This window comes from Malaclemys terrapin, chromosome 1 (genome assembly GCF_027887155.1).
Source record: "Malaclemys terrapin pileata isolate rMalTer1 chromosome 1, rMalTer1.hap1, whole genome shotgun sequence".
Taxonomy (NCBI): domain Eukaryota; kingdom Metazoa; phylum Chordata; order Testudines; family Emydidae; genus Malaclemys; species Malaclemys terrapin.
In genome coordinates this window covers 1,127,907-1,153,712 of record NC_071505.1, presented here as the reverse complement: position 1 = coordinate 1,153,712, position 25,806 = coordinate 1,127,907, and the positions used below count along the sequence as shown (strand labels likewise).

General features: G+C 49.4%; 1 protein-coding gene across 6 annotated transcripts in view; it reads right to left on the bottom strand.

Moving 5' to 3' along the window:
• Window positions 1-25,806, bottom strand: part of SHANK3 (SH3 and multiple ankyrin repeat domains 3) — a 650,584-nt gene that overhangs the window by 63,591 nt on the left and 561,187 nt on the right. For all 6 annotated transcript variants that reach the window (XM_054034834.1, XM_054034750.1, XM_054034917.1 and 3 more), the window contains exon 16: window positions 6,559-6,683. In XM_054034834.1, coding sequence (XP_053890809.1) covers window positions 6,559-6,683 — 125 coding nt within the window. The remainder of the gene's footprint in view (window positions 1-6,558; window positions 6,684-25,806) is intronic.

Below are 25,806 nucleotides of genomic sequence, written 5' to 3'. Positions count from 1 at the left end.
CACTTTTTGTAGGATTCCTTTTTGATTTCCAGGTCATTAAAGAGCTCCTGGTGGGGCCATACTGGACACTTTCTGTTTTTCCTATCTCTCCTGCGCATCGGGATTGTTTGCTGTAGTGCCTCTAATATTGTTGGGAATGTTGGGATGATGATTCCTCAGAATGTTGGGAATCATCAAGAAAGGGATAGATAATAAGACAGAAAATATCATATTGCCTCTATATAAATCCATGGTACGCTCACATCTTGAATACTGCATGCAGATGTGGTCACCCCATCTCAAAAAAGATATATTGGAATTGGAAAAAGTTCAGAAAAGAGCAACAAAAATGATTAGGGGTATGGAACGGCTTCCATATGAGGAGAGATTAATAAGACTAGGACTTTTCAGCTTGGAAAAGAGGCGACTAAAGGGGGGATATGTTAGAGGTCTATAAAATCATGAGTGGTATAGAGAAAGCAAATAAGGAAGTGTTATTTACTCCTTCTCATAATACAAGAACAAGGGGCCACCAAATGAAATTAATAGGTAGCAGGTTTAAAACAAACACAAGAAAGTATTTTTGCACGCAACACACTGTCAACCTCTGGAACTCCTTGCCAGAGGGTGTTATGAAGGCCAATACTATAGCGGGGTTTAAAAGGGAGTAGATAAATTCATGGAAGATAGGGCCATCAATGGCTATTAGCCAGGATGGGCAGGGATGGTGTCCCCAGCCTCTGTTTGCCAGAAGCTGGGATTGGGTGACAGGGCATGGATCACTTGATGATAACCTGTCTGTTCATTCCCTTTGGGCACCTGCCATTGGCCGTTGTCAGAGGACAGGGTACTGGGCTTGATGGACCTTTGGTGTGACCCAGTATGGCCATTCTTATGTTCTATTGTCTCTTTGAGAAATTGCCAGCTTTCCTGAATGCCTTTTCCCCTTAGGTTTTCTTCCTATGGGACCAGGGCCAGCCGGCCTTAGGGGTGGGTGACCACCCAGGACGCTGTGGTCAGGGGGACACCATCTGAGTGTTGGTGAGCCTGGGCTGCCGGAGAGGAGGTGAGTGCGGGCGAGCCTGGGGCTGGAGCTGCCAGCCTGGCAGGGAGGCACAAGCAGTAGGGCTCACCCCTGGAGAGCCAGCAGGCCAGCTCCTGGGTGCCCCCTTCCCACAGGCATGGGAATCAGGCGGTGTATGGCTGGGGGAGCCCCTGAGCTCAGAAACTCCTCCTTGCACAGCCTGGCCTGGGCAGTTGGAGAGTGGTGGTTGGCTAAGAGACTCTGTCCCATCCCTGTAGACAATGACCTGGCTTCATTTATACATGCTTTTGTTACCTCCTGCCTGGATTCCAGCAATGCACTATACCTGGGCACGAAAGAGTCACCCAAAAGAAACTCCAATTGGTACAGAACACTGCAATGTCTCCTCAGCAACACGGGCGACCGCAAGCACATCCCACCTGTCTTCTGCTCCCTAATTGGGTTACCAAAGACTATCAAGTCGAGTTCAAGGTCTTGGTCCTCATATTCAAGGCCGCGGGTAGCTAAAAGATCACCTAGAGCCCTTGGGGGAGGGGAAACTGCATTTGGGAGCTCTAGTGTCCACTGCGAGGGTAAAGCTCATTTGTGCAGGAGACAGAGCTTTCTCCTGTGGAACGAACTCCCCCAGCACTAAGCATCACCAAAACCTCACCCCCTTCCCCTCCAAGTGCCAAGCACATCTCTCTGGCCAGCCTTTACGTACGTCAGCATAGAGCACATGTAACATGCTACATTATTTTTAAAAAGCCCACACAATTCCTCCTTGGGGATGGAGAGAAAGCAAGACCCACACGGGACACCTGCTTGTACCGTCACTCACTGCATGCTGCTTAGCTATCGCAGTAAAAAGGGCCACATAAGAACCTGAACAGAACAGAGTTCCCCTGATAATCTTCCACACCAAGCTCCCTTCCCCAACCCCCAATTCATTTATCCGGCGCCCCCCCACCCTGACACCAGCCGCGCCCCACTCCCCACCTCGTCACAGATGATGCTGTGCCCCGGCCTGTTGCTCTCCTTAGTGTGGGGCTTCTATTTCTTCCACTGCCCCTCTGCTTCCTCACTCCACTCTTGGTGCAGGGGGGGCGGGTCTCTCTACCACCCCCTCCAGCCTGGATGGGGGACAGCAGAGGGGTGTCTCACACCCCAGGAGGGAGTTTCTTCACCGCCACCCCCTCCCCCATCACAGCCCTAGTAGGGTGGCATTGCTGGAAGTGCCTCCCTCCCCCTTTGCCAGCCATCACTGGGAGCCGGAGGAGAGGGGCGGTGCAGCTGGCAGGGGAGCGGGAGGCGTATGTCCTTGCCCACCCTGGATCATTATGGGGCATTTTCTCAGAAGCCTGGGATGAGGCCTGAGTGCCTGTGGGCTCTGACGAGATGGGTGAGACATGGGCACCAAAGGGGACATGGGGAATACCCTAGGATCTCAAATGAACCGAATTGTACCACAGAATCTCTATGGAGAGTAATTCCATGCTTGAATAATAAGAATATAGCAGTAGTATATACTACCGACCACCTGACCAGGATGGTGATCGTGACTGTGAAATGCTCAGGGAGATTAGAGAGGCTGTAAAAATAAAAACTCAATAATAATGGGGGATTTCAACTATCCCCATATTGACTGGGTACGTCACCTCAGGGTGGGATGCAGAAATAAAGTTTCTTGACACCTTAAATGACTGCTTCTTGGAGCAGCTAGTCCTGGAACCCACAAGAGGAGAGGTGATTCTTGATTTAGTCCTAAGTGAAGCACAGGATCTGGTCCAAGAGGTGAATATAGCTGGACCACTTGGTAACAGTGACCATCATATAATTAAATTTAACATCCCTGTGGCAGGAAAAACACCACAGTGGCCCAACACTATAGCATTTAATTTCAGAAAGGGGAACTACACAAAAATGAGGGGGATAGTTAAACAGAAATTACAAGGTCCAGCGCCAAAAGTGAAATCCCTGCAAGCTGCGTGGAAACTTTTTAAAGACACCATAAGAGAGGATCAACTTAAATGTATACCCCAAATTAAAAAACATAGCACGAGACCCAAAAAAGAGCCACTGTGGCTAAACAACAGAGTAAAAGAAGCAGTGAGACACAAAGAGTCATCCTTTAAAAAATGGAAGTTAAATCCAAGTGAGGAAATTAGAAAGGAGCATAAACTCTGGCAAATGAAGTGTAAAAATATACTCACAGTGGCTTGGCAGCTACTTTTCTAAAACCCCCCAGTTCACTCTCTTGTGAATCCATCCAATTATCCCTCCCCCCCCTTGTGTCGGTCTGTGTGTTAACACAGCCCCCAGCGCACTGGGGTTTGGATCAGCACCGGGGTCCCGGGGAGTGAATGTCACATGAATACTTAATAATAATATAAAATGTTGACAAAGCTTCTGTACGCTTCCCATGCCAGGTAACTCATCGTCCCTGACTCAAGGGCTGGGCTCCCCAGACAGGACGTCTTGCTACGCCCCAGCCCCAGCCATGGACACACAAGCCATGTCAGCGTAAACACTGGTCAGGGTTTTTTTGGTTTTTTTACTGATCGGTGTGGCTGGATTCTAAGCGTCTGTTTACACACTAGCATATACGGTAATAAGATTTCCTTCATTCTAATACTTAACTATCTATACAGCAGCATTAGGAAATAATACCACAGAAGTTCAAGTTTGGTTGGTTTTTTTTTTTAACAAAATCAGGAAATTCCACATACAAAAATGTCATTAAGGCGGATGGAAGGCAGAGCACAGCTATCTACTGATTGTCTGACTTTCTGCCGAAATGGCTGGCGCCTCCGGTGTGGCGCTGTAAGAGTGCGACGCTCTGTGTCAGCTCAATGCAATACTGGGCTGGAAGCCCCAGTACCTGTGATATTTCAAACTGTTCCAGTACATGTCCTGTGGTGAACAATCCTGCACTGGCCTCCAGGAGAGGGACTGGACAGCATCCAGTGGACCATTTCTATTTCTAACCTCGATTATGATGATGATTCCTGGTTAGTGGCAGGGGACATTGTGACACCCTGGCACTCTCATATTCACCGCTGTCATGTAATTAGGCTGTTTTGTACAAAGTCTGCCTTGTGAGGTATCCTTCTAAAAGTCTGGGTCTGTTGAACATTAATATCCTGTTGGATTGTATGTGCTGTCATTGTATGTGAAGTTATGAAGTTTTGTTGTGTGTGTGTGTGTGTGTGTGTTACTGAAAGATGTTGTGAAGCTGGAAATGCTCACAACTAGCCTTTCACGTACAACAATGAAGAAGCTAGACCAGAGGTGAGCAAACTTTTTGGCCCAAGGGCCATATCTGGGTATGGTAATTGTATGGCGGGCCATGAATGCTCATGAAACTGGGGGTTGGGGTGCGGGAGGGGGTGAGGGTTCCGGCTGGGGGTGCAGGCTCTGGGGTGGGGCCAGAAATGGGGAGCTCAGGGTGTGGGGGGGAGCTCCGGGCTGGGGCAGAGGGTTGGGGAGCGGGGGGGAGGGCTCAGGCTGGGAGTGCGAGCTCTGTGGTGGGGCTGGGGATAAGGGGCTGGGACGGAGGGGTTCGGAAGGCAGGAGGGGGGTGAGGGCTGGGGCAGGGGGCTGGGGCGTGGGAGGGGGCCAGGGGTGCAGGCTCCGGGTGGCGCTTACATCAAGCAGCTCCCAGAAGTAACGGCATGTGCCCCCTCCGGCTCCTATGCGTGCTGCCCAGTCTGCAGGCGCCAATCCTGCAGCTCCCATTGGCTGCAGTTCCTGGCCAATGGGAGCTGCGGGGGTGGCGCTTGGGGTGGGGGTAGCGGGTGGAACCCTCTGGCTGCCCCTATGCGTAGGAGCGGAGGGGGAACATGCCGCTGCTTCCAGGAGCCATGCGGAGCCACAGCATGTGTGGAGAGGGGCAAGCCCCCACCCCCACTCCCCAGCCGGAGTGTGGCAAGCCCAGGATCCTGCTCCCCGATGGGAGCTCGAGGGCCGGATTAAAACATCTGAAGGGCCATAGTTTGCCCACCCCTGAGCTAGACGGTGCTAATGGCCCATCAACAAAAACAATGGCCGTGGAAAAGTCTTGTCCTCACCAGGGAACACTTCCGACAGCCCATGAATACTGGCTGCTGTGGCTCATCAAGCATGCCAGGGCATGTGACGAGACCACATGATACTCAACTCCATTTTGGTATCTGTATTTTTCCACAAACTGGGCTGGGAACTTGGCTTGGAACAAAGGGTTCTCGCTCTATGGAAGAAACTATAAAAGGGGAACGTCATCACCAAAGGGCCTCACTCTCTCTACAACTCAATACCTGGAAACATTTTAGAAACAATGACCGAACTGGGGGAAGTGCTTGTCCCAGGCTGGAAGAGAGGATTCCTACCTGGGAATAGAACATCTACAAACTGCTTGTACTAGCTAACAGAGTGAGACACTGTTTGATTCAAATTTTATCTAGTATATTAGGCTTAGATTGCATTTTTTGTTTATTTGCTGGGTAATCTACTTAGATCTGTTTCCTATCACTTATAATCACTTAAAATCTATCTTTCTGTAGCTAATAAACCTGTTTTATCTTAACCCATGTGTCTTTGAGTGAAGTGTTAGGGAATCTCAGCTCTGTATCAAAGTCTGGTGCGTATCTTCCCCATAGCGAGGGGGAAGCAGGCTAATTAATGAGCTTGCACTGTACAGACCCCTGACTGGTGCAGGACGGAACAATTCTGGATTTATGTTCCAGTAGGGGGGCAAGGCTGGGGAGCTGGGAAATTGGCTGGTGCCTCCATTGTTGGTCCATGCGTGGCTCGGGTAAAGCACACAGGTAACTCAGTTGGGGGTATGGTGCGACCTGCTGTCGTGTTGGATGGTGATAGAGCTCAGAAGGGCTGGCTGTGTGTCATCAGCCAACGCAGTGTGAGAGGCCAACCCAGCTGATTAGTCAGGAAGCACAGGGGTTCCAACAGCTTCCAGGCTTCACCCCGGGGTACCTCCCATTACAGCCAAGTCAGCCTGTTTCCTGACTGGTGCAATGGGAAGCACATAGTTGCTTGCATGACTTCCCTGGCTGCACTGTCACGTCTGGAGAAGCTGGAGGGTTTACTGGAGGAGCCGAGACAGGAGGCAGATTCAGAGATTTAAGTAATGAGTAAGGGTAAGATTATGTCACAGAGCTCACGGATTCCATGACATACAGAGACCTATGTGACATTTTCCAGCCCTAGGGTGGTGGGCCAGAGCAGTCAGCTAGCAGGGGCCCTGGAGCTCTGAGCCGCTGTGGGCAGTGGGGGGCCCCCACAGCTCCGAGCCGCCGTGGGCAGTAGGTGCTGGACCCCTGCCTTTCTGCAGTGGTGCCCAGGCTCTCATCTCCTCCACTCAGGTTCAGTCCTCCCCTACCATGTCAGCCCTCTTTTGTCATGGTTATTTTTAGTACAAGTCCGGAACAGGTCATGGGCTTCTATGAATTTTTGTTTATAGCCCATGACCTGTCCATTACTTTTACTAAAAATAACCGTGACAGAATCTTACCCTTAGTAATGAGCACACCGAGCTCTGCTCAGCCTCGGGCGCTTACCTCAATCAGAAAGTCTCCCGTGCGAAGTCCTGCTTTCCAGGCCACACCTTCCACATCCACTGACTCCAGGTACTGGAGCGCTGGGAAGGCTGGAGTCGGGGTGAACTCCTCAATTGGAGTCTCCGCTGAAAGAGAAAGACCCAGCCCCAATTAGCAGTATGCAGCAGGGAGGCAACAGAACATTTGGTGACGTCTAGAAAAAAGTTCTCCAGGAGCATAACTGGCTCAGAGACCAAGCAGAGGTGTCTCTACTGAGCACCTGACCTGCTCCTCTTGCAGCATGGTGATTTAATGCTTATTTATGTACAGTCATTTCCGTGATGTTCATCATTGTATAACCTACTAATGGCCCCCCAGAGCCACATGTACCTCACACACAGAAAGTTGCATTCATCCTCCACAAGTTGCCCAGAGCCACTCACCCCAGCCCCTCTCCCAGAGCCATACACCTACAGAAAGAGGGTCCTGCTTACTTAGACTTTAACCACACGTCTGGCTAGGAAATATGGCCCCCAATACACATGAAATTTCCTCCCCACCAACCACCCAAAATCCCCTGCTCCCTTACATCCCACCCTCCACCCACCCCATCCGACTTCGCTGTCCAGCCACGGTGAGTCATTTTGCCTAGGAGGTACTGGGAACCATCATTGGGGGACGGGAGGGATTGGGGGGAAATACGGATTGCTCCCTTGTGTGGAGCAGTGTGAGGAGAAGGCGAGGGTATGCTGTCTGACCCCCATAAAGGAGACTGTTGCAGGTATCCAGGAACAGAGAGAAAAATACCACCTCCAGGAATGCCATAGGGCAGCAGTTCTCAAACTGTGGGTCAGGACCCCAAAGTGGGCCATGACTCCATTTTAATGGGGTCACCAGGGCTGGCATTGCCGGTGCTGAAGCCAAAGCCCGAGCCCTACCGCCCAGGGCCAAAACAGAAGCCCCATCAACTGGGGCTGAAGCCGAAGCCCGAGGGCTTCAGCCCTAGGGGATGGGGCTCAGGTTACAGCCACCTGCCTGGGGCAGAATCCTTTGGGCTTTGCCCCCCCCACCCCACCCAGGGTGGCAGGTCTCGGGCAGGCTCAGGCTTCAGTCCCCTCTCCTGGGGTCATGTAGTAATTTTTGTTGTCAGAAGGGGGTTACGGTGCAGTGAAGTTTGACAACCTGCCATAGGATTTACAGGCAGCAAAGGCCTTGGCTGGGCTGCTGCTGCCCGCCTCACTGGGATCTAGGTCCCTGATGGAAAAACAGGGGCTTGCCGTAGCTGGACCGCTCCTCCTGGGCTCTGGCTGCTGCTGGTGCAGTCTATGGCTGCCAGGGGCTATCCCTGACTCTTGGGGAATTTCTTTCTCCCGTGGCTGGGGACAAGACTGGCACATAGGAACGTTGGACATAGGGCTGGAAGGGACCTTCCCATCCCTACTGTCACAGGCAGCCCATCATACCATCCCATTCATAAACCTGCCTTAAAAATAGCTAGGCCTTTTGCCCCCCACCCACTTCCAGTGGGAGGCTGTTCCAGAGCCTCCCTCCGATACGGTACGGTACCGACCCCCCCCCCCCCAATGTTCCGTGACTAGAGCCCTGCGCGGATACAAATTGATATCCGCGGATGCAGATATCCGCGGATAGAAATCGATAGCTGTTGAACCGCAGGGCTCTCCCGGGAACTGCAGTGGTGAAAGGAGCAGAACGTGGGGCCGCCGCTCCCAGGAGCCAGTGCCCCTCGCCAGCAGCTCCTACCGGTGCGGCTGTACCGCCTCCAGCCCCGCCCCCAGCCCTGTCCTCCGTTGGGGCTGTACAGACCCCAGATATAACACTTATGATACCGACATAAGCGTGTAATGCACAGCAGGGCTCAGATCCAGGTTGATATTCTCTGTGAAGACACAGGCTGCCCCTTCATTCTGTCAGTGAAGGAAAAGAGCAGCTGAGGGACACCAAACAGTCTAGACCTGTCCAAGAAAAAGGCTAATGCCTTGTGGGCATCCGAAGTACGGGGCCCTCTTCATCCTCATGACAGTGAAGCTTTAGAGAAAAGGCTGGTAAGTAGATAGACTGATTAAGGTGGGAATCCAAAACCACCGTAATCAGAAATAAACTCTGTCCTTAAAGACAACTGCACCCTGGGGGTCTGCAACTAATGCTCATAATTCTCTCAGTCTTTTACTGGCGACTGGAAATACTACTTTCAGTAAGAGATGCAATAATAAACAAGTAGCCATAGGCTCAAAAGGAGGACCTATTAACACTGACAAAACCAAATTTAAGTCCCAAAGGGGTGTGGGATAAGTGGAAAGTCCTTTTCCCTTTAGGGGAAGTAAATACTCCAGTATAAGCGAAGGAGAAGTCTGCATAAGAGGTGTATCCCACAACTAGGACCATACAGAGAAACATCTCCACTTCATCATGTAAATATATCTAATGGATGGTTTCCTAAGAGAATGTCCCGAAACTCTAGGAAACACTCAGTCTCTTGAGCTGACAACCACTGAGCATCCCACCTGTGAGATTAGGGCTGGGCGGGGTGGGGTGCATCATCTGGCCATAGTTCTGTGAAATTATATCAGTGACTTGAGGCAGTGTTCTAGGGGCCTTGAGGCAGAGTCTCAGGAGGTTCAAGGACCAATGCTGATGTGAGTAGGCTGGTGCTGTCAGAATCAGAATGGCATAATCCTGTTTGAGTAGCACAAAACCCCGGGGAGGAAAGGCATACAGCAGCCTGCCCTTCCACAGGAGAAGGAATGTGTGTGAGGTAGACCCTGGGCTGTGATCTGACCTGGACCAGAGCAGGTGACCCTTCCTCTTCAGTCACAGAGCAGAGAGTTAGCTTTGGCATCTGCCAAGCCTGGAGGATAGATTGACTGCATTCATCTTGAGGGACCATTTGTGATTCCTGCTGCATGTTTTGCTGAGCTGATCTGCCAGACAGTTCTGAACACCTGGGAGGTGTGAGGCTTTGAGGGTCATGGTATTTCAGAAGCAAAAATCCCAGAGCTCTATAGTTTCCTGGCAAAGATGATCTGACCTGGCACCTCCCTGTCTGTTCAAGCAGAACATAGTAGCAGCGTTGTCTGTGAGGACTTGCATAGTACAGCCTTTGATGTGTGGATCCACCTGACATGCCAGATGAATCCCTCAAAGTTCTTGAACATTTATGTGCATAGAGAGTTCTTGATCTGTCCAAAGTCTGAAGGTCTGTCCAGATGAGCTCCCTGGCCTAGGGACAAAGCATCTGTAAGCAGAGTCATGTAGGGCAGAGTCAGGGAAAATGAGACCCCTTTGCATGCGCTAGCAGGTCCATCCACCAATCTAAGGAAGACAAGACACTTGCAGCAAGTGCATCAGCATGTCCAGTAGGTGACAAGATGGACAGTAAGCAAACTCCAACCACCCTGCCTCTGAGGTGAAGTCTGGCATGTCATGCAAGCTGCCATAGGTCCTAGAAGTCTCAGGCAACTCCTTACCGTTGTACAAGGATGGGCCTTGAGACCTTTGCGTAGGTCCAATCTTGCCTGAAATCTGGCCGGGAGCAAGTATACCTTCACCGAACTGGAGTAAAATCAATTCTCTGCACAGGAAGCAGTAATGACTTGCCCTTGTTGATTAACTGGCCCCAAGGCATGAACAAAGGATTGGACTGTCTTGATGCAGACCTACACCTGGTACGTGGATTGTCCTCATATCAACCAATCATCCAGGTACAGAAATACTTGGATGCCTACCCTCTGAGAGGTAGCACCACCCTGCCATACGCTTTGTGAGGACTTGAGGGGCTGAGGACAGACCCAACATGATTGTGAATTGGACATCTGCCACAAGGAACCTTAAAATTGAGGGTAGCATACCAATCGTCAGGATCTAGGGACAGGATAACAGAAACTGGGTAATCATGCACAACTTTCTCTTTGTTCTGTATTTGTTCAGGTTTCACGGATCGAGTATAGGTTTGAGGCCTCCCTTGGACTTTGGAACGGGAAAATCCCAGGAATAAAATCCCTTCCCCCAGTGCTGAGGAGGTACCGGTTCTATAGCCTCTGATTGCAAAGAGACTGCACTTCTGGAATGAGAGCAGGCCTGTGAGATCAGTCCCTGAAAAGGGATAGGGAAGTGGGAGGTGTGGGGGAACAGTGACAAGCTGCAGGACAGAACCCAAACCCAATAATCAGTTGTAATATGGCTCCAAGCCCCTAGCAAGCGGGACAACCTGCTGCCAGAGGGGAGGAGAGAGTGTCCAGTCCATGGAAGTGGCGTGCAGCTTTGGATGGAAGACCAGAGCTGGATAGACTGGTTGAGGTGGAATTTGGAGACTACCTTAGGGTGAAGGTGCATGGAGAATTTGTCCTTATGGAAGATGGTATACAGAGGGTCTGCCATCATGGCCGCCAATTCGCTGACCTGCCGAGCGGAAGTGGTGGCCGCGAGGAAAAGGCCCTTCATGGATAGGGTAACAGGAAGCATGTGGCCAGTGGTTCGAAGGGGGGCCTGGTGAGGGCAGATAGCACAAGATTAAGGCCCGGGGTGGGGGGAAGGTGTAGGGGTAAGGACGGGCAGGAAGCAGTTCGTCTGGCCCTTTAGAAAGCGGGTAGTGGCAGGGTGGGTAAACAGCGACCCTCCGTGCAGTGGGGGAAGGAAGGCACTGGGTGCTGCAAGGTGAACACGTATCAAGCTAAGTACGAGGTCCGAGTGCTCAAGCTCCAGGAGGTACTCTAGGATGACAGGCACGGAGACGTCCCTCTGAGGAAGGTGGTGGCATTGAGCCCAAGAGGTGAAGCGCTTCCACTTTGCGACATACCACACCCATGGGGAGTCTCGTCTGCTGTGTGTCAGACAGGTGATGAACAGGCATTGTTAACCTGCGAGCCACATCCAAGAACCAGGCCGTCAGCTGGAGCGGGCCTGGGCTGGGGTGTCGAACGTGGCTGTGTTCCTAGGTGAGAGATCCAGCAGGGTGGGGAGGTTTATCGGTGGACAAGGGACAGTCTGAGTAGATTGGGAAACCAGGACTGTTGGGGACAGCATGGGGCTATCAAGATGATTGTGACCCGGTCCCAGCGGATCTTGAGCAGCACTTGGGGGAGGAGGGAAAAGAGCGGGGGAGAAGGGAAGGTGTATCGGAGGCCCTCGTGCCATGAAAGAGGGTGTTGCGAGGGAGGTGCGGACACAACTTGGGCAGGCAAGGGTGAATCCAGGTGGATGAGGAGGGTCGGCAGACCGAGAGGAGACACAGCTGTAGACAGTGCACATGGAGGTGAGCCTGTGGGGTCAGGTGGGTGCAAGCTGCCATGTGGCTTAGGAGACAGACATCGGCACACCATCATGCGCCGGTTGCAGTGCAGGGTTGTCATGAGAGCTGTAAGGGAGGCAAAACAGTCTGCCAGGAGGAAGACTTGTGCTGGTGCTGACTCCAGGCACACCCTGATGAAATGGATTGTCTGAGTCGGGAGCAGCATGGACTTCTCCTTGTTGACACAGATGTCCAGTGAGGTGAGGGGCAAGCGGAGCATGGTGACACCAAGTGCCCCAGCTGGTGAAAGTGGGCTGCAATGACCACAAAGACCTTGGTGAAGACCCTGGGGGCCATGGTGATGCCGAAGGGAAGGACTTGGAATTGATAGTGGTTGTTGCCCATGTGGAAGCAGAGGAATTTGCGATGCGCTGGGTGGGTATCGATATGGAAGTACTCATCTTTCATGTCAAGGGCTGTGAACCACGCCCCCTGAGGGAGGGAGGGAATGATGGATTCGAGGGTCACCATAGGAACTTGGTCTTCCTGAGGAAGGTGTTGAGTAAGCAGAGATTCAGGATAGGCAGAGGTCCCCATCCTTCCTTGGAATGAGGAAGTATGGGCAGTTGAAGCCCTTGTTGACGAAGGGGACAGGCACGGGTGTGACAATGCGGTTCTGGCGGAACCCAACTGAGAGCACCCACTCAGGAAAAAATTGCTAAAACAGGGCAGTTACAGCCCAAGGCTGGGGTTTTTTCCACCTCTAAGGCAAACCAAACCAGCCAGACTGAGAGGACTCCGGTCTCACCCCACTGGCTAACCGCAAGTCTCACAAGCAATCTCCTTAGACACTCCAGTTTCCCGGACTTACCACCAGTGCCACTTGTTATGGGGATAAATGGTTATGAAAACCGATACCCCAGTAAAAGAAAAAGGTTCTCCTGATCCCAAAGGACCAAGCCCCAGACACAGGTCAATATACAAATCAGATCTTACCCACAAATCACGCTGCTGCCAATTCTTTAGAATCTAAAATCTAAAGGTTTATTCATAAAAGGAAAAAGATGGAGACGAGAGTTAGGATTGGTTAAATGGAATCAATTCCATACAGTAATGGCAAAGTTCTTGGCTCAGGCTTGCAGCAACGATGGAATAAACTGCAGGTTCAAATCAAGTCTCTGGAATACATCCCTAGCTGGGATGGGTCCTCAGTCCTTTGTTCAGAGCTTCAGTTTGTAGCAAAGTTCCTCCAGAGGTAAGAAGCAGGATTGAAGACAAGATGGAGATGAGGCATCAGCCTTATATAGTCTTTTCCAGGTGTAAGAACATCTCTTTGTTCTTACTGTGGAAAATTACAGCAAAATGGAGTCTGGAGTCACATGGGCCAGTCCCTGCATACTTTGCTGAGTTACAAGGCGTATCTGCCTTCTCTCAATGGGTCCATTGTATAGCTGATGGTCCTTAATGGGCCATCAAGCAGGCTAGGCAGAGCTAATCTCAGCTTGTCTGGGATGTCACCCAGAAGCATAGCATAAGTTTGCCATACCGACAGTATAGAGCCAATATTCATAACTTCGACTACAACACTGATACACACATATAGACAGCATAATCATAACCAGTAAACCATAACCTTGTCCTAGACACCCCATTTGACCCCCTTTATACAAGATTTGGGTGCCACTACAGGACCTTGGTTGCAACAATGATCTATACGGTCCCAGTTTATGTCAATAACATCACAACGGGCTCGATCAACCCTTTGTTAGGAGGGCGTGATCGAGTATGAGGAGAGAAGATTCCGACTATGACCATGCTATAAGAGGGAACTTATAATCTCGCTTGGAGCACGTGGCAACGTAAGACAGACGTGCAAGTCAACAGACACTGCTGCTGAAAACTTCCGTCTCTGGTGCATGGTGCACATAGAATCATAGAATATCAGGGTTGGAAGGGACCTCAGGAGGTCATCTAGTCCAACCCCCTGCTCAAAGCAGGACCAACCCCAACTAAATCATCCCAGCCAGGGCTTTGTCAAGCCTGACCTTAAAAACCTCTAAGGAAGGAGATTCCACCACCTCCCTAGGTAACCCATTCCAGTGCTTGACCATCCTCCTAGTGAAAAAGTTTTTCCTAATATCCAACCTAAACTTCCCCCACTGCAACTTGAGACCATTACTCCTTGTTCTGTCATCTGCCACCACTGAGAACAGTCTAGCTCCATCCTCTTTGGAATCCCCCTTTCAGGTAGTTGAAAGCAGCTATCAAATCCCCCCTCATTCTTCTCTTCTGCAGACTAAACAATCCCAGTTCCCTCAGCCTCTCCTCATAAGTTATGTGCTCCAGCCCCCTAATCATTTTGTTGCCCTCCGCTGGACTCTTTCCAATTTTTCCACATCCTTCTTGTAGTGTGGGGCCCAAAACTGGACACAGAACTCCAGGTGAGGCCTAACCAATGTCGAATAGAGGGGAATGATCATGTCCCTCGATCTGCTGGCAATGCCCCTACTTACACAGCCCAAAATGCCGTTAGCCTTCTTGGCAACAAGGGCACACTGTTGACTCATATCCAGCTTCTCGTCCACTGTAACCCCTAGGTCCTTTTCTGCAGAACTGCTGCCTAGCCACTCGTTCCCTAGTCTGTAACAGTGAATGGGATTCTTCCGTCCTAAGTGCAGGACTCTGCACTTGTCCTTGTTGAACCTCATCAGGTTTCTTTTGGCCCAATCCTCTAATTTGGCTAGGTCCCTCTGTATCCTACCCCTACCCTCCAGCATATCTACCACTCCTCCCAGTTTAGTGTCATCTGCAAACTTGCTGAGAGTGCAGTCCACGCCATCCTCCAGATCATTAATGAAGATATTGAACAAAACTGGCCCCAGGACCGACCCTTGGGGCACTCCGCTTGAAACTGGCTGCCAACTAGACATGGAGCCATTGATCACTACCCATTGAGCCCGACAATCTAGCCAGCTTTCTATCCACCTTATAGTCCATTCATCCAGCCCATACTTCTTTAACTTGCCGGCAAGAATACTGTGGGAGACCGTATCGAAAGCTTTGCTAAAGTCAAGGAATAACACATCCACTGCTTTCCCCCCATCCACAGACCCAGTTATCTCCTCATAGAAGGCAATTAGGTTAGTCAGGCATGACTTGCCCTTGGTGAATCCATGCTGACTGTTCCTGATCACTTTCCTCTCCTTTTTCCTCCACTTTCCTCATGCGCACCCACGTTTGGAATACAGATAGCAACCATCACTTGAAGAAGAACCAGGTAATGCAGGAGCAGGCACAGAGGTGGGTATGAGCATTGAGAAGCCAGTGAGCTGCTGGTGCTGCTGGCTTAAGAGCCAGCCTGCTGACCTCTGCATCCAACCAGGTGGCATGGCTAATCTTGTTGAGGAACTTAATATCCCCTTGCTTGGCCATAGGTCATATAGAGGCTGGGGTCTGCCAGAGGGTTCCTGCCGTCTCCAGCAAGGCTTCACTGATGGGAAGGGAAATGCTTCATGGGGCAGGAGTCTGCAAAATATTAAGGAGCCTGTGCAGGTTTTCTTGCTCACATTCGACATGCTCTCCTAGGGAAGTGGCACCCTCCTCATAAGGTCCTGGAAGACCCTGAAGTCCTCAAGAGGGTTGTGGCGGAAGATGTTGACTCTGGAGAAGATGATGAAATATGGGCGGAAACAACCAGGGGATCCTTCATTATTTCTCCGTCCTCCATAGGGTCCAGTACAGTGGGTGGAGGGACGGTAGCAGAATCCTGGGTAGAGGTTTCCTTCACTAGAGGAGGAGGGGACTTCCTTCTACAGTGTGACTGTGATGGAGGTCCAGAATACCTCGGAGCAGCCCAAGACCAGTAAGACCACAGAGGATATTGAATTGTCTGAGTCATCCGAGGTGGGGACACCATGCTGGAGCCTCTTTATAAGAAAACCAGACTTGGTCCATACCCTTAATAGGAGGTCTGCAAGGATTGCTAAACGACCTCAAGGGTGACACAGGAAGTGGTCCCTTTTGGAGTTCCAGGTGCTCTGGCTACAGGAGATACCTGGGGGTTCAACATAACTGAGGGCTGAGATGGTTGGAACACTGATCAAAGGATCGGTGCTGGCAGTACCAGCACAATGGGTTGGAGAAATGGCGCTGTCTCTCCAGATGACATCAAAGGTGTTGGCAATGCATCGGTAGCACCATGTGCTCCAGGGGTGCTGAAGACACCAGAGTTGTCTCAATAGGAGCTGATTTTAGCAAAGAGAGTCATCAAAGAGTCACCAGTAAGGGAGACACCAAAGATCCCTGGCCAGCAAGGCCTGTGGCGTAGAGGGCATCCAAATAGGTAAGTATTCGTTCATCGGCGCCAATAGTGACGTTAAGGTTGGAACAATGAAGATGGAGCTGGAAAGAGTGAAGACTCCAGCATCCATAGCTGGAGTCAATAGTGCTGCCTCAGATGGAGCTGGTGAAAGTCTAGATTTGTGGTGTCTCAAACGAGTTCTGGAGGTCTTACTGGAAATCCTTTTTGGAGACAGGCTTTGAGCACTTATCATCATCAGAATGCTTGGAGCGCTTCTGAGGCAGCTGCTGGTGAGGGAGAAGTGACATTTCTCATTGGACTTGTGCAGCCGGAGGAGCAATCCTTGTGGACTCACTACCTTGTGGTCAGGCCTTGGTTCCGAGATGGAATGCATCACCTCTTTCACAAGGGGAACTTTGAGGTAGAAATCCCTCTGGTTTTTTGTCCTGGTGAGGAAGGAGGTACAAATAGGGCATCTGTCCCCACATAGCCCTTGCCAAGGCAAACCCAGAAGCTCTTGTTCTTACTCGTCACAGGGGAAATAGCACTGCATGCTGCACACTGCTGGAAATTTGGGGATTTTTTCATAATAAATCCACCAGGTACCTATAGCAAATACTATAAGTCAATTGGCAATACTACTCTAAACACGACTATCTATAACTATGTACATGACAGGAACTTGGAAATACTGGCTAACCAAAGGAAGTGCTACAGGGTGTTTCAACTCTCACCATGGATGATAAGAAGGATCCGAGAGGGAGGCGGCGAATATGCCCCTTTTATGCCCTTATCTGAGAGCACTAGAGCAGGAGCAAATGCTTCACCTAGTGGTACTGCTGGCAAAACTCTCGGACGCGAGTGCACTGGGCACACAAACACCTGCAGTGGAGTGTGTATGTGCACAACCACTCAAGGGAGAATGGTCATCTATAATTCTGAGGGTGTTAGTGCTGGCAGAAGGAGACCTCCAGCATGTGTCATTCAGACGGAAGCCCCCCATGGGCACAGAGCTGTTTTCCTGCACATTATAGACAGGGACTTTAGGGGCTGGTCATCCTGCTGCCCAATGGGATTGGTCATCTGTAAGCAAACACCCACTACTACCCCACCTTGTGCCTTATCTGTTTGGACACTGATTCACAGCATTCACGGTCATTTTCCTCTGAGCTGGCAGCGACTTGGGGCCTGTCTGTATGAACACTTAGTTTGCGGCAATCTGGGTGTAAAGTTACAGCACAGTAGCCTGCAATGCACTACGTATCTGCGTGGACCCTGCTGCTGCACTAGAAGTTCCCTAGTCCGCTTTGATCAAGCCCGCTGTGAAACGGGGACAGATTGAAGTGCAGTAGGGGATTTTAAGGGCATGGCGGCAGGGTCCACACAGACCGGGCGTGTCACACTGCAATCAAACACCCAAAGCACCGAGTCTCAGGGCTGGGCCAATTGATTCGGGCTCACAGGTCTCAGGCTGTGGTGCAAAAAACGGCAGTGTAGACATTTGGGCTCAGGCTGCAGCCTGGACTCTGAGACCTCAGACCTCCAGCCTGAGCCCAAAATCTACATTTCAGTTATTAGCCCTGTGAGCCCAGTCAGCTGAGCCAGACCAGCAGGGCCCATGCCGCCCGTGTTTCATTGCAGTGTAACGAACCCTAAGTACGCAGCAAGCCACTGCAGGGCACATGGACACCCCAGGCTGCTGGGAACTAAAGTTCATCTAGACAAGGTTTGGGTTACCTAGGGAGGTGATGGAATCTCCATCCTTAGAGGTGTTTAAGGCCCTGGCTGGGATGATTTAGTTGGGGATTGGTCCTGCTTTGAGCAGGGGGTTGGACTAGATACCTCCTGAGGTCCCTTCCAACCCTGAGATCCTATGATTCTATGATGCCTTGGAAACAGGCAGTGTTATTTTTTTGACAGAGTGCCTCTCCCCGTTGGCCCACTCAATCCTTCCTAAATAGGTTATAACTATTGATTTTAACATTCCAATCATGGTGAATCATCCCACCAGGTTTCAGTAATACCAACTAGATCGAATTTATGCTACTAAATTAGCAATTCCAATTCTCGTTTGTTACCCAAGCTCCTAGCGTTGGTGTGTCAGCAATTAAAGAATTTCTTCTCCTTATGTACTTTGGTGTCTTGATTAATTTTGTTCTCAACATCTAGATTTTGTGCTGCGTGCTCATTTGTTCTCTGTTTTCACCCTCCTCTTTTGTTATTAGTTCAATCCGCTTCTGACTACTCTAGCCAGCTTGTCCTCGAGGAAATTGGTCCCCCTTTTACTGAGATGGAGACCACCTAAAGTATTCAGCCCTCTCTCCCCACAGAAAGGGGGCAGATGATCCATAAAACCCAAAACCTCTACCTTACACCACTTAACTCGGCAGTGTTCACTTCCAGAATCCTTTGCCTTCTATCTTCCTTCCCTCATGGGACAGGAAAGGGCTCCAAAAATTCATAGAGCCGAAAGCCAGAAGGAACCATTGTGATAATCTAGTTTGACCTCCTGTATAGCACAGGCCAGAGAACTTCCCCAAAATAATTCCTGGAGCAGAGCTTATAGAAAAACAGCCAATCGTGATTTGAAAATTGCCATTGATGGAGAATTCATCACAGACTTTGGTAAATTGTTCCAATGATTAATTACACTCACTGTTAAAAATTTATGCCTTATTTCCGGTCTGAATAGGTCTGCTCCAAGTTCAAGCCATTGGATCCTGTTACACCTTTTTCTGCTCATCGAAGAGCCATATATATATGTTCATCATGTAAATACTTATAGACTGTAATCAAGTCAACCTCTTAATCTCTTTATCAAGATAAATAGATCAAGCTCTTTGAGTCTATCACTGTCAGGCATATTTTCTAATCCTTTAATCATTCTCATGGCTCTTCTCTGACCCCACTCCAATTTATCAACATCCTTCTTGAATTGTGGGCACCAGAACAGGACACAGGATTCCAGCAGTGGTCACACAGTGCCAAACACAGAAGTTGAGTAATTTCTCTACCCCTACTTGAGATTCCCCTGTTTATGCCTCCCATGCTCGCGTTAGTTCTTCTGGACAGAGCTCCCGTTCAGCTGTTCATTCACCCCAGCCCCCAGACATTGCTACCCAGTATAGAGTCCCCCATCCTGTAAGTGTGGCCTCTTTCCTTGTTCCTAGATCGGACACATTTCCATTGAGCCGTATGAAAATGCATATGCATTGTTTGCTTGCACCCAGTTTACCAAGTGATCTAGATCGGTCTGAATGAGTGACCTGTTCTCTTCATTATTTACCACTCCTCAAGTTTTGTGTCATCTACAAACTTAATCAGTGATGGTTTTGTTTTCTTCCATGTCACTGATAGAAATGTGTTGGACTCCATTGGAAACACACCGCTGAATGAAGACTTCCACATTTACAATTACAGTCTGTGATCTATCAGTTAGCCAGTTTTAGTCCATTAATGTGTGACATGTAAATGTCATATTATTCTGGTTTTTTAAGTTAATATGTCATGCGGTACCAAGTCAAACTCCTTACAGAAGTATATTACGTCACCATTACTACCTTTGTCTACCAACTTTATAATCTCATCAAAAAAGATATCAAATTAGTTTGACAGGATCTATTTTCCATAAACCCATGTTGATTTGCAGTAATTACATTATCCTCCGTTAATTCTTTATTAATCAAGTCCCATATTAGCCGCTTCATTATCTTGTCTGGGATCAATGTTAGGCAGACAGGCATATAATTCCCCAGGTCATCTCATTTTCCCTTTTTTAAAAATTGGCTCAACATTCGCTTTCTTCCAGTCTTCTGGAAGTTCCTGGTATTGCAAACATATTGAAAATCAACATTAATGGTCCAGTGAGCTTCTCCACTGGCTCTTTTAAAACTCTTGGCTGCAAATATCTAACTTTAGTAGCTTCTGTTTAACATCTTCCCAAGTTACTAGTGGAATGGAAAGAGTGTGTCATCACCACATGATGAGACTATATCATCTATTTCCTCCCCAAATAGAGAACAGAAATATTTATTGAACACGTCTGCCTTTTTCTGCATTATTATTGATAATTCTGCCACTTCCATCTAATAATGGACCAACAGCATTGTCAGGAATTCTTTTGGTCCTAATATATTTTAAAAACTCCTTCTTATTGTCCTTAACTCTGCTGGCCACAGCTTTCTCCTTGTGTCCTTTTGCTTCCCCCTTATCCAATTTTCTACAATTCCTAACTTCTGAATTATAGTCATTGCTATCAACTTTCTCCTTCTTCCATACACATACACACACACACACACACACACACACACACACACACACACACACACACACTTTTGGTGCTTTAACAGGGCCAATTTCACAGAGCTGAAAAAACTCATGAGCCAGATCTGCTAGGAGGAAGAATGTAATCAGAAACATGTGAATGATCATTGGGAATGACACTATTCAAGCACCAAGTTTACATATAACTGGTCTTGACTTTATTCTACTTACACATTATAAATATGATCGAGTCATGGTTAAGCCTGTGAGTCTGTCACAGAGGTCACGGATGTCGTGACTTTCCGGGACCTCCTGGATTTCCGCAGCTGCAGCAGCAGGTGTGGCTGGCCCCAGCGACCGCCAGAGCAACAGCGGTCCCAGGTCAACCCCCAAAGCAGATAAGATTTAGTCAGGGGTATTTATAGGACAAGTCATGGACAGGTCAGGGGTCATCAACTTTTGTTTATGGCCCGTGACCTATCCATGACTTTTACTAAAAATGCCCATGACTAAATCTGAGCCTTAATCATGATCATTTGTACCTAATCTACCATTAATTTTTAGTCCTGTGATCAGGTCCTCTTTATCTGTTAGGACAAGGTCTAACAAAGGATTCCCTTATGTTGGCTGCAGCACTTTCTGAATTATGAAACTGTCACCTATAATGTTTAGAAATTCCCAGGGTGTTTTACTACTGGCACCATGAGACCTCCAGCATGTGTCACTCAAACTGAAGTCCCCCATGAAGATCATTTGGACATTCTTGGGATAAATCCTTAAATCCAGACCCCAGCACTGAATTCAGTCAGCGCAGAAAGACAGAGGATCCCAGCATCGACCCAGGTATCTAGGGATGGCTTGTGCTGGGCACAGAGCAGTGTGTCATTTCATCACTGGCAGTGGACTTGGCTGGCCAGATGAGATTGGGCACCTGGCTAATGCTTTAGCTGAGCACAGAACCATTTGGGCAAGCGGTTCTCCAAAGCTGATGCTGGTTGCACAGTAACCGGCAGAGTCACCTGGGCTTGACGAGCCTCCCTTGGTCAGAAGAGGTCTGAGGTGGCTCTTCTGGTCATTGCAGATCTATACAAAGCCCACGACAGAGGTACCCTTGCCTGGCTTCTCAATCCTGTTTTGTGTTTCTTTGCTGTAAAAGGCAAGCTGACTGACACACTACGTATACACAACAAGAGGCCCCAGTGGGCTGGAAGAAGAAAAAAACATGAGGGAGGCCATGAATTTAACTGAACAAATTCTGTGCTCACTGCACCTTCAGCCATTGCCTGGGGCAAGTCCCCCTTTTTACCCTTGAGCTCTGCAGGAGAAGAGGAGGAAGGGGAGGTGAGTAGCTCTAATGAACTTTGCTCTCTGGCAGATTCCAAGTTTGTGTACTGGGACAAACTTACCTGAGATGTGGGACTAGGTAGACCCCACCCTGGGCAGAGTGGTTCTGTGGGAGAGGAGAGCATCTCTTGCCTTGGGCAAGGTCTATCCTACGAGCTAGAGGTGTGATTCTTCTGCTCGCGTACACTCATTGAGCTAGTGTGAGTATAAAGAGCAGTGTAGCTGCATTGCCTTGACTGAGCCATGCCAAGTACAAACCCGCCTGAAACTGCTGGGTGTATACTTGGCATGGCTAAGCCGCGCCTCTGCTGCTGTTACCCGTGCTACCGTGGAAATGCTGCTATTTGTACTTGCACTAGCCTGATGAGAGCTAGTGTGAGCATGAGTACATGAGCAGGGGAATCACACCCCTCACCACTACTCTAGACATAGCCCTAGAGACATCTGGAATCCAGCTGTGCCTATCAGCCTCATAAGGCAGGCACTTAAACTAGCATGTCCATCTTCTCAGGCATGAGGGGAGTTCTTGGCCTCAGCCTAGAAGAGGTGGTGGTGTGGAGGAAGAGAGGATATGTCATTTTCACTTCTCCAATGTCCAGTCCCATCATGAAGATCAGAGTGTGGCATCCTGCCACCAGGTGATGACTGAGCCTAGAATGACCTAGTATAGTCTACAAGTTGCCATGGCAGCCGTGAGCTCCAGAGCAAATGCACAGAAGAGTTTGAGTTAGTGAGAACAATCAAACTCATTCAGAGCAATTTGTCTCAATTTCAAAAACAGACCTGATAAATCACCAGCCGAGAAAGGAATCTCAGGGACCAGGGTGCTTACCCTGTAACTAAGACAACTCCAGTGTTTATTTCATTCTAGGACTCATATACCAAGGGAGACCACATTGAGGGTGGGGTGCCCGATACAGGTGAGGACAGACACAGTGTGAATGGTCACACCCACTCCGAACTGGTTCTACTACCCCTCTGGATAAAGGCTCAAAGACAAAGCAGGGCCAGAAGCATGAACCAAAGAAGTTCAAGTAAGGTCAGGTGTCTCAGCCACCATTAAATTGAGGATGGTGGTGGATTTACAAAAACCAACTGTATGCTAATACCATGAGCTGCAGGTATGAGTCTTATTCCCATTGTCCCAGAATTATGATCATAAATGAGACCCGGGGATTCCACCTGGACTACGGCTGATGACTGGATATCTCAAGCTGCTATTTCCCAGTACTTTGAATATTTCTATCTTGCTAGTTTGTCTACTCCCTGCAATGGGAAGTGCTACTTCATCACTGTGGCTATGCGTCATGCAGCCCCCCAAAGCATGTAATCCCCAACACGGGACATCAAGTATCAAACCTTAAGCCTCTTCCACAGAAACAATGAAGATGACAAAAGATAGAAGGAAGGGACAGCATAACGGAAGGGGAGGGATAGCTCAGTGATTTGAGCATTGGCCTGTTAAACCCAGGGTTGTGAGTTCAATCCTTGAGGGGGGCCCCTTGGGGATTTGGGGCAAAATCAGTACTTGGTCCTGCTAGTGAAGGCAGGGGGCTGGACTCAATGACCTTTTAAGGTCCCTTCCAGTTCTAGGAGATTGGATATCTCCATTACTTAAAATTATTAATTTTTTTTTTGAAATAAGGCATATCTATCACTGAAGTACCACAACACCTCACAATCTGTAATAGATTTATCCTACATCACCTCTGTGAGGTTGGAAAGTTCTGTCATCTCAGGGTACAGAAAGGCATACAGAGATTTGCTCACGGCCACACAGGAAGTCTGTGACAAAGGAGGGAACTGAATTATTTTGGGGAAGCTTGATGGCCTGTGATATGCAGGAGGCCAGATTAGAGGATCACAATGGTCCCCTCTGGCCTTGGAATCTGTGAATTATGGTTCCAGAGTCCCAGAGTAGCATCCTAATCACAGCACCATCCTTTCCCTCATGAGTTTACTTGACTCTGCAGTGGATACACCACATTAGAGATACGTCTTCCATTTGTGCTTTGTTTACTTTTCAATAATTAGTTTGGTGCAAGTGTGCGGCTTGGACATACAACACTGGGATTTGAAGAGGAGGATATTGTGTGGCCTGTAGGACCAAGGAGGTTGTTCCAGGCACAGAGGAGAGTAAGGGAAGGTGGAAGTGCTCATGGCAGATGGAGGCAAGTGGAGTTGGTAGAGTGCAGGTCCTGGGCCAGGAAGCAGCAAGTGATGGGAGAAGAGAGGCAGGCAGGGGCAGAGCTGGGTTGAGTGCAAGGAGTTTGAATCTGAGACTGGTAGAGCCAATGAAGGGACCTGAAAAAGGAAGGGGGCAGATGACATGTTCAGAGGGGCAGGACAAGAAGAGGAGTTTAGCGACAGCATTTGGAAGAGAAATAGGAACAGGATCAGCCCAGGAACCCAGCTCCAACCAGACTCGGACCAGCTGCTTCACAGGAAAGTGCAAAAACCACGTAGGAAATAACCTGACGAGTGGGGCTGTTTTTCCCCCAACCCAGTCAGCTAGTGGCTGCGGCCTGCCTTCAAGCATGGGGGCTTATAACCCGTCTGGTTTTTTTTACTCTAATTCACGTAGCTGGTGATGTTTTCATTATTCATCTAACTGCCGAGCACTGGTTTAGATGGCAAAGTCCCTGAGGTAGGGCCCACCTGTTCCTATATGTCTGCCCAGCACCCAGCCCAAGGACATGCCAAATCAATAATAAAGTTATGGCTGCTGTGGGATGAACAGACATCAGTGCCTGGCCTGTGCGTGCCGTTACTCCGGGAGCGGGAAACGCCCTTTCAGCTCATTGTGATAACAGTGGGCACAGAAAGGGATGGGGGTTTGTCTGTTTTCTACGGTCACATAAACAGGTGGGAGAGGTGAGCGGGTTATCCAGAAAGATGGAGGCTGTGGCCCAGGCTGGGTGTCACCAGGGCATGGGCAAGGCTTCTGGAAGTGGGAAAGAAGGATGGGCGGATTGGGGCATGCTACGGAGGAAGAAGCAGGGTTCGGCAGTAGCTTTAAGCAGGGGAAGGTAAAGGGGAGAAAGGGGTCAAGGATGACTCCCGGATTAACAGTTTGTGACCATGGGAGGGTGATGGGTTCCCAAGTGAGCCACATTCACCCCTCACTAATCAGAGACCTTCACCCCTACAAGGCCTGCCCTCAAAGCTACCTTCAGCCCCAGGACGGTCCAGAGCCATATGCTTCCCCATGGCCTCTGATAGCAGGTTTGTGGCCCCCAGAGTCATACAGACACTAAACCATATTTATACCAAAAATCCCACAAAGACTCATTTGGCTGCAGAGCCCCACAGCCAAAAGCCCATTGTCTAATCTGCCTGGAGTCTCTTCTGCCAGCTATCAGTAGACACAAGAAAACACAGAGCATACAAACTTGAGGAGAGGAAACAGAGAAAGCCTGAGAGAATCGGATAGAATCTGGTCATTACGGGAGTAACCCCACACCATGACAACCGAACCCATGAGAAAGGGAGATGCCATGCTGAGGGCTGGGAAGTTTCATTACACAATTTGCAGACTAACAGATTTGAGTAGGACACACACACACACACGAGTACAAATGTACATGTACTGACAGACACACCCACTTGCACACAAAACCCTTCTGTGATACATGCAGAAAAAGGCAATCAATGACTGCTATGAGGAAATCACTTGTGGGGCTCAAACCCAAATCAAAAGGGTCTCCACCCACAGCAAGGGCTCGAAAAGGAGCAGATCTCCTACGCAAAGCTGGCAGCCACTCTCCAAGCCTTCCCTATAGGTGCCATGTCTCCTGTGCAGCAGGAGGGGACACAGACAGACATCACTGTGGCTATGTTCTCCCATACTGATCTGATCCCTCAGTACATTTCAGTGCTGGGTCTGCCACAATCTTCAACCTGAGATCGCTGGAAGAATGACCCTCTAGCCTAGGAGTCCTCTGCCTTCCACATGCTCCCAGCTCAGGGCTAACGCTGGTTATTCAATGCCAATAGATGAGCTCAATCACACTCCGTCCCAGAGGGATTCTTTCTGGTAACAATTCCTAGTAATATGAACCACAATAGCTACAGCGTGGGCCAGATGCACTGGCAGCGTGAGCCGAGGAATTCCCCA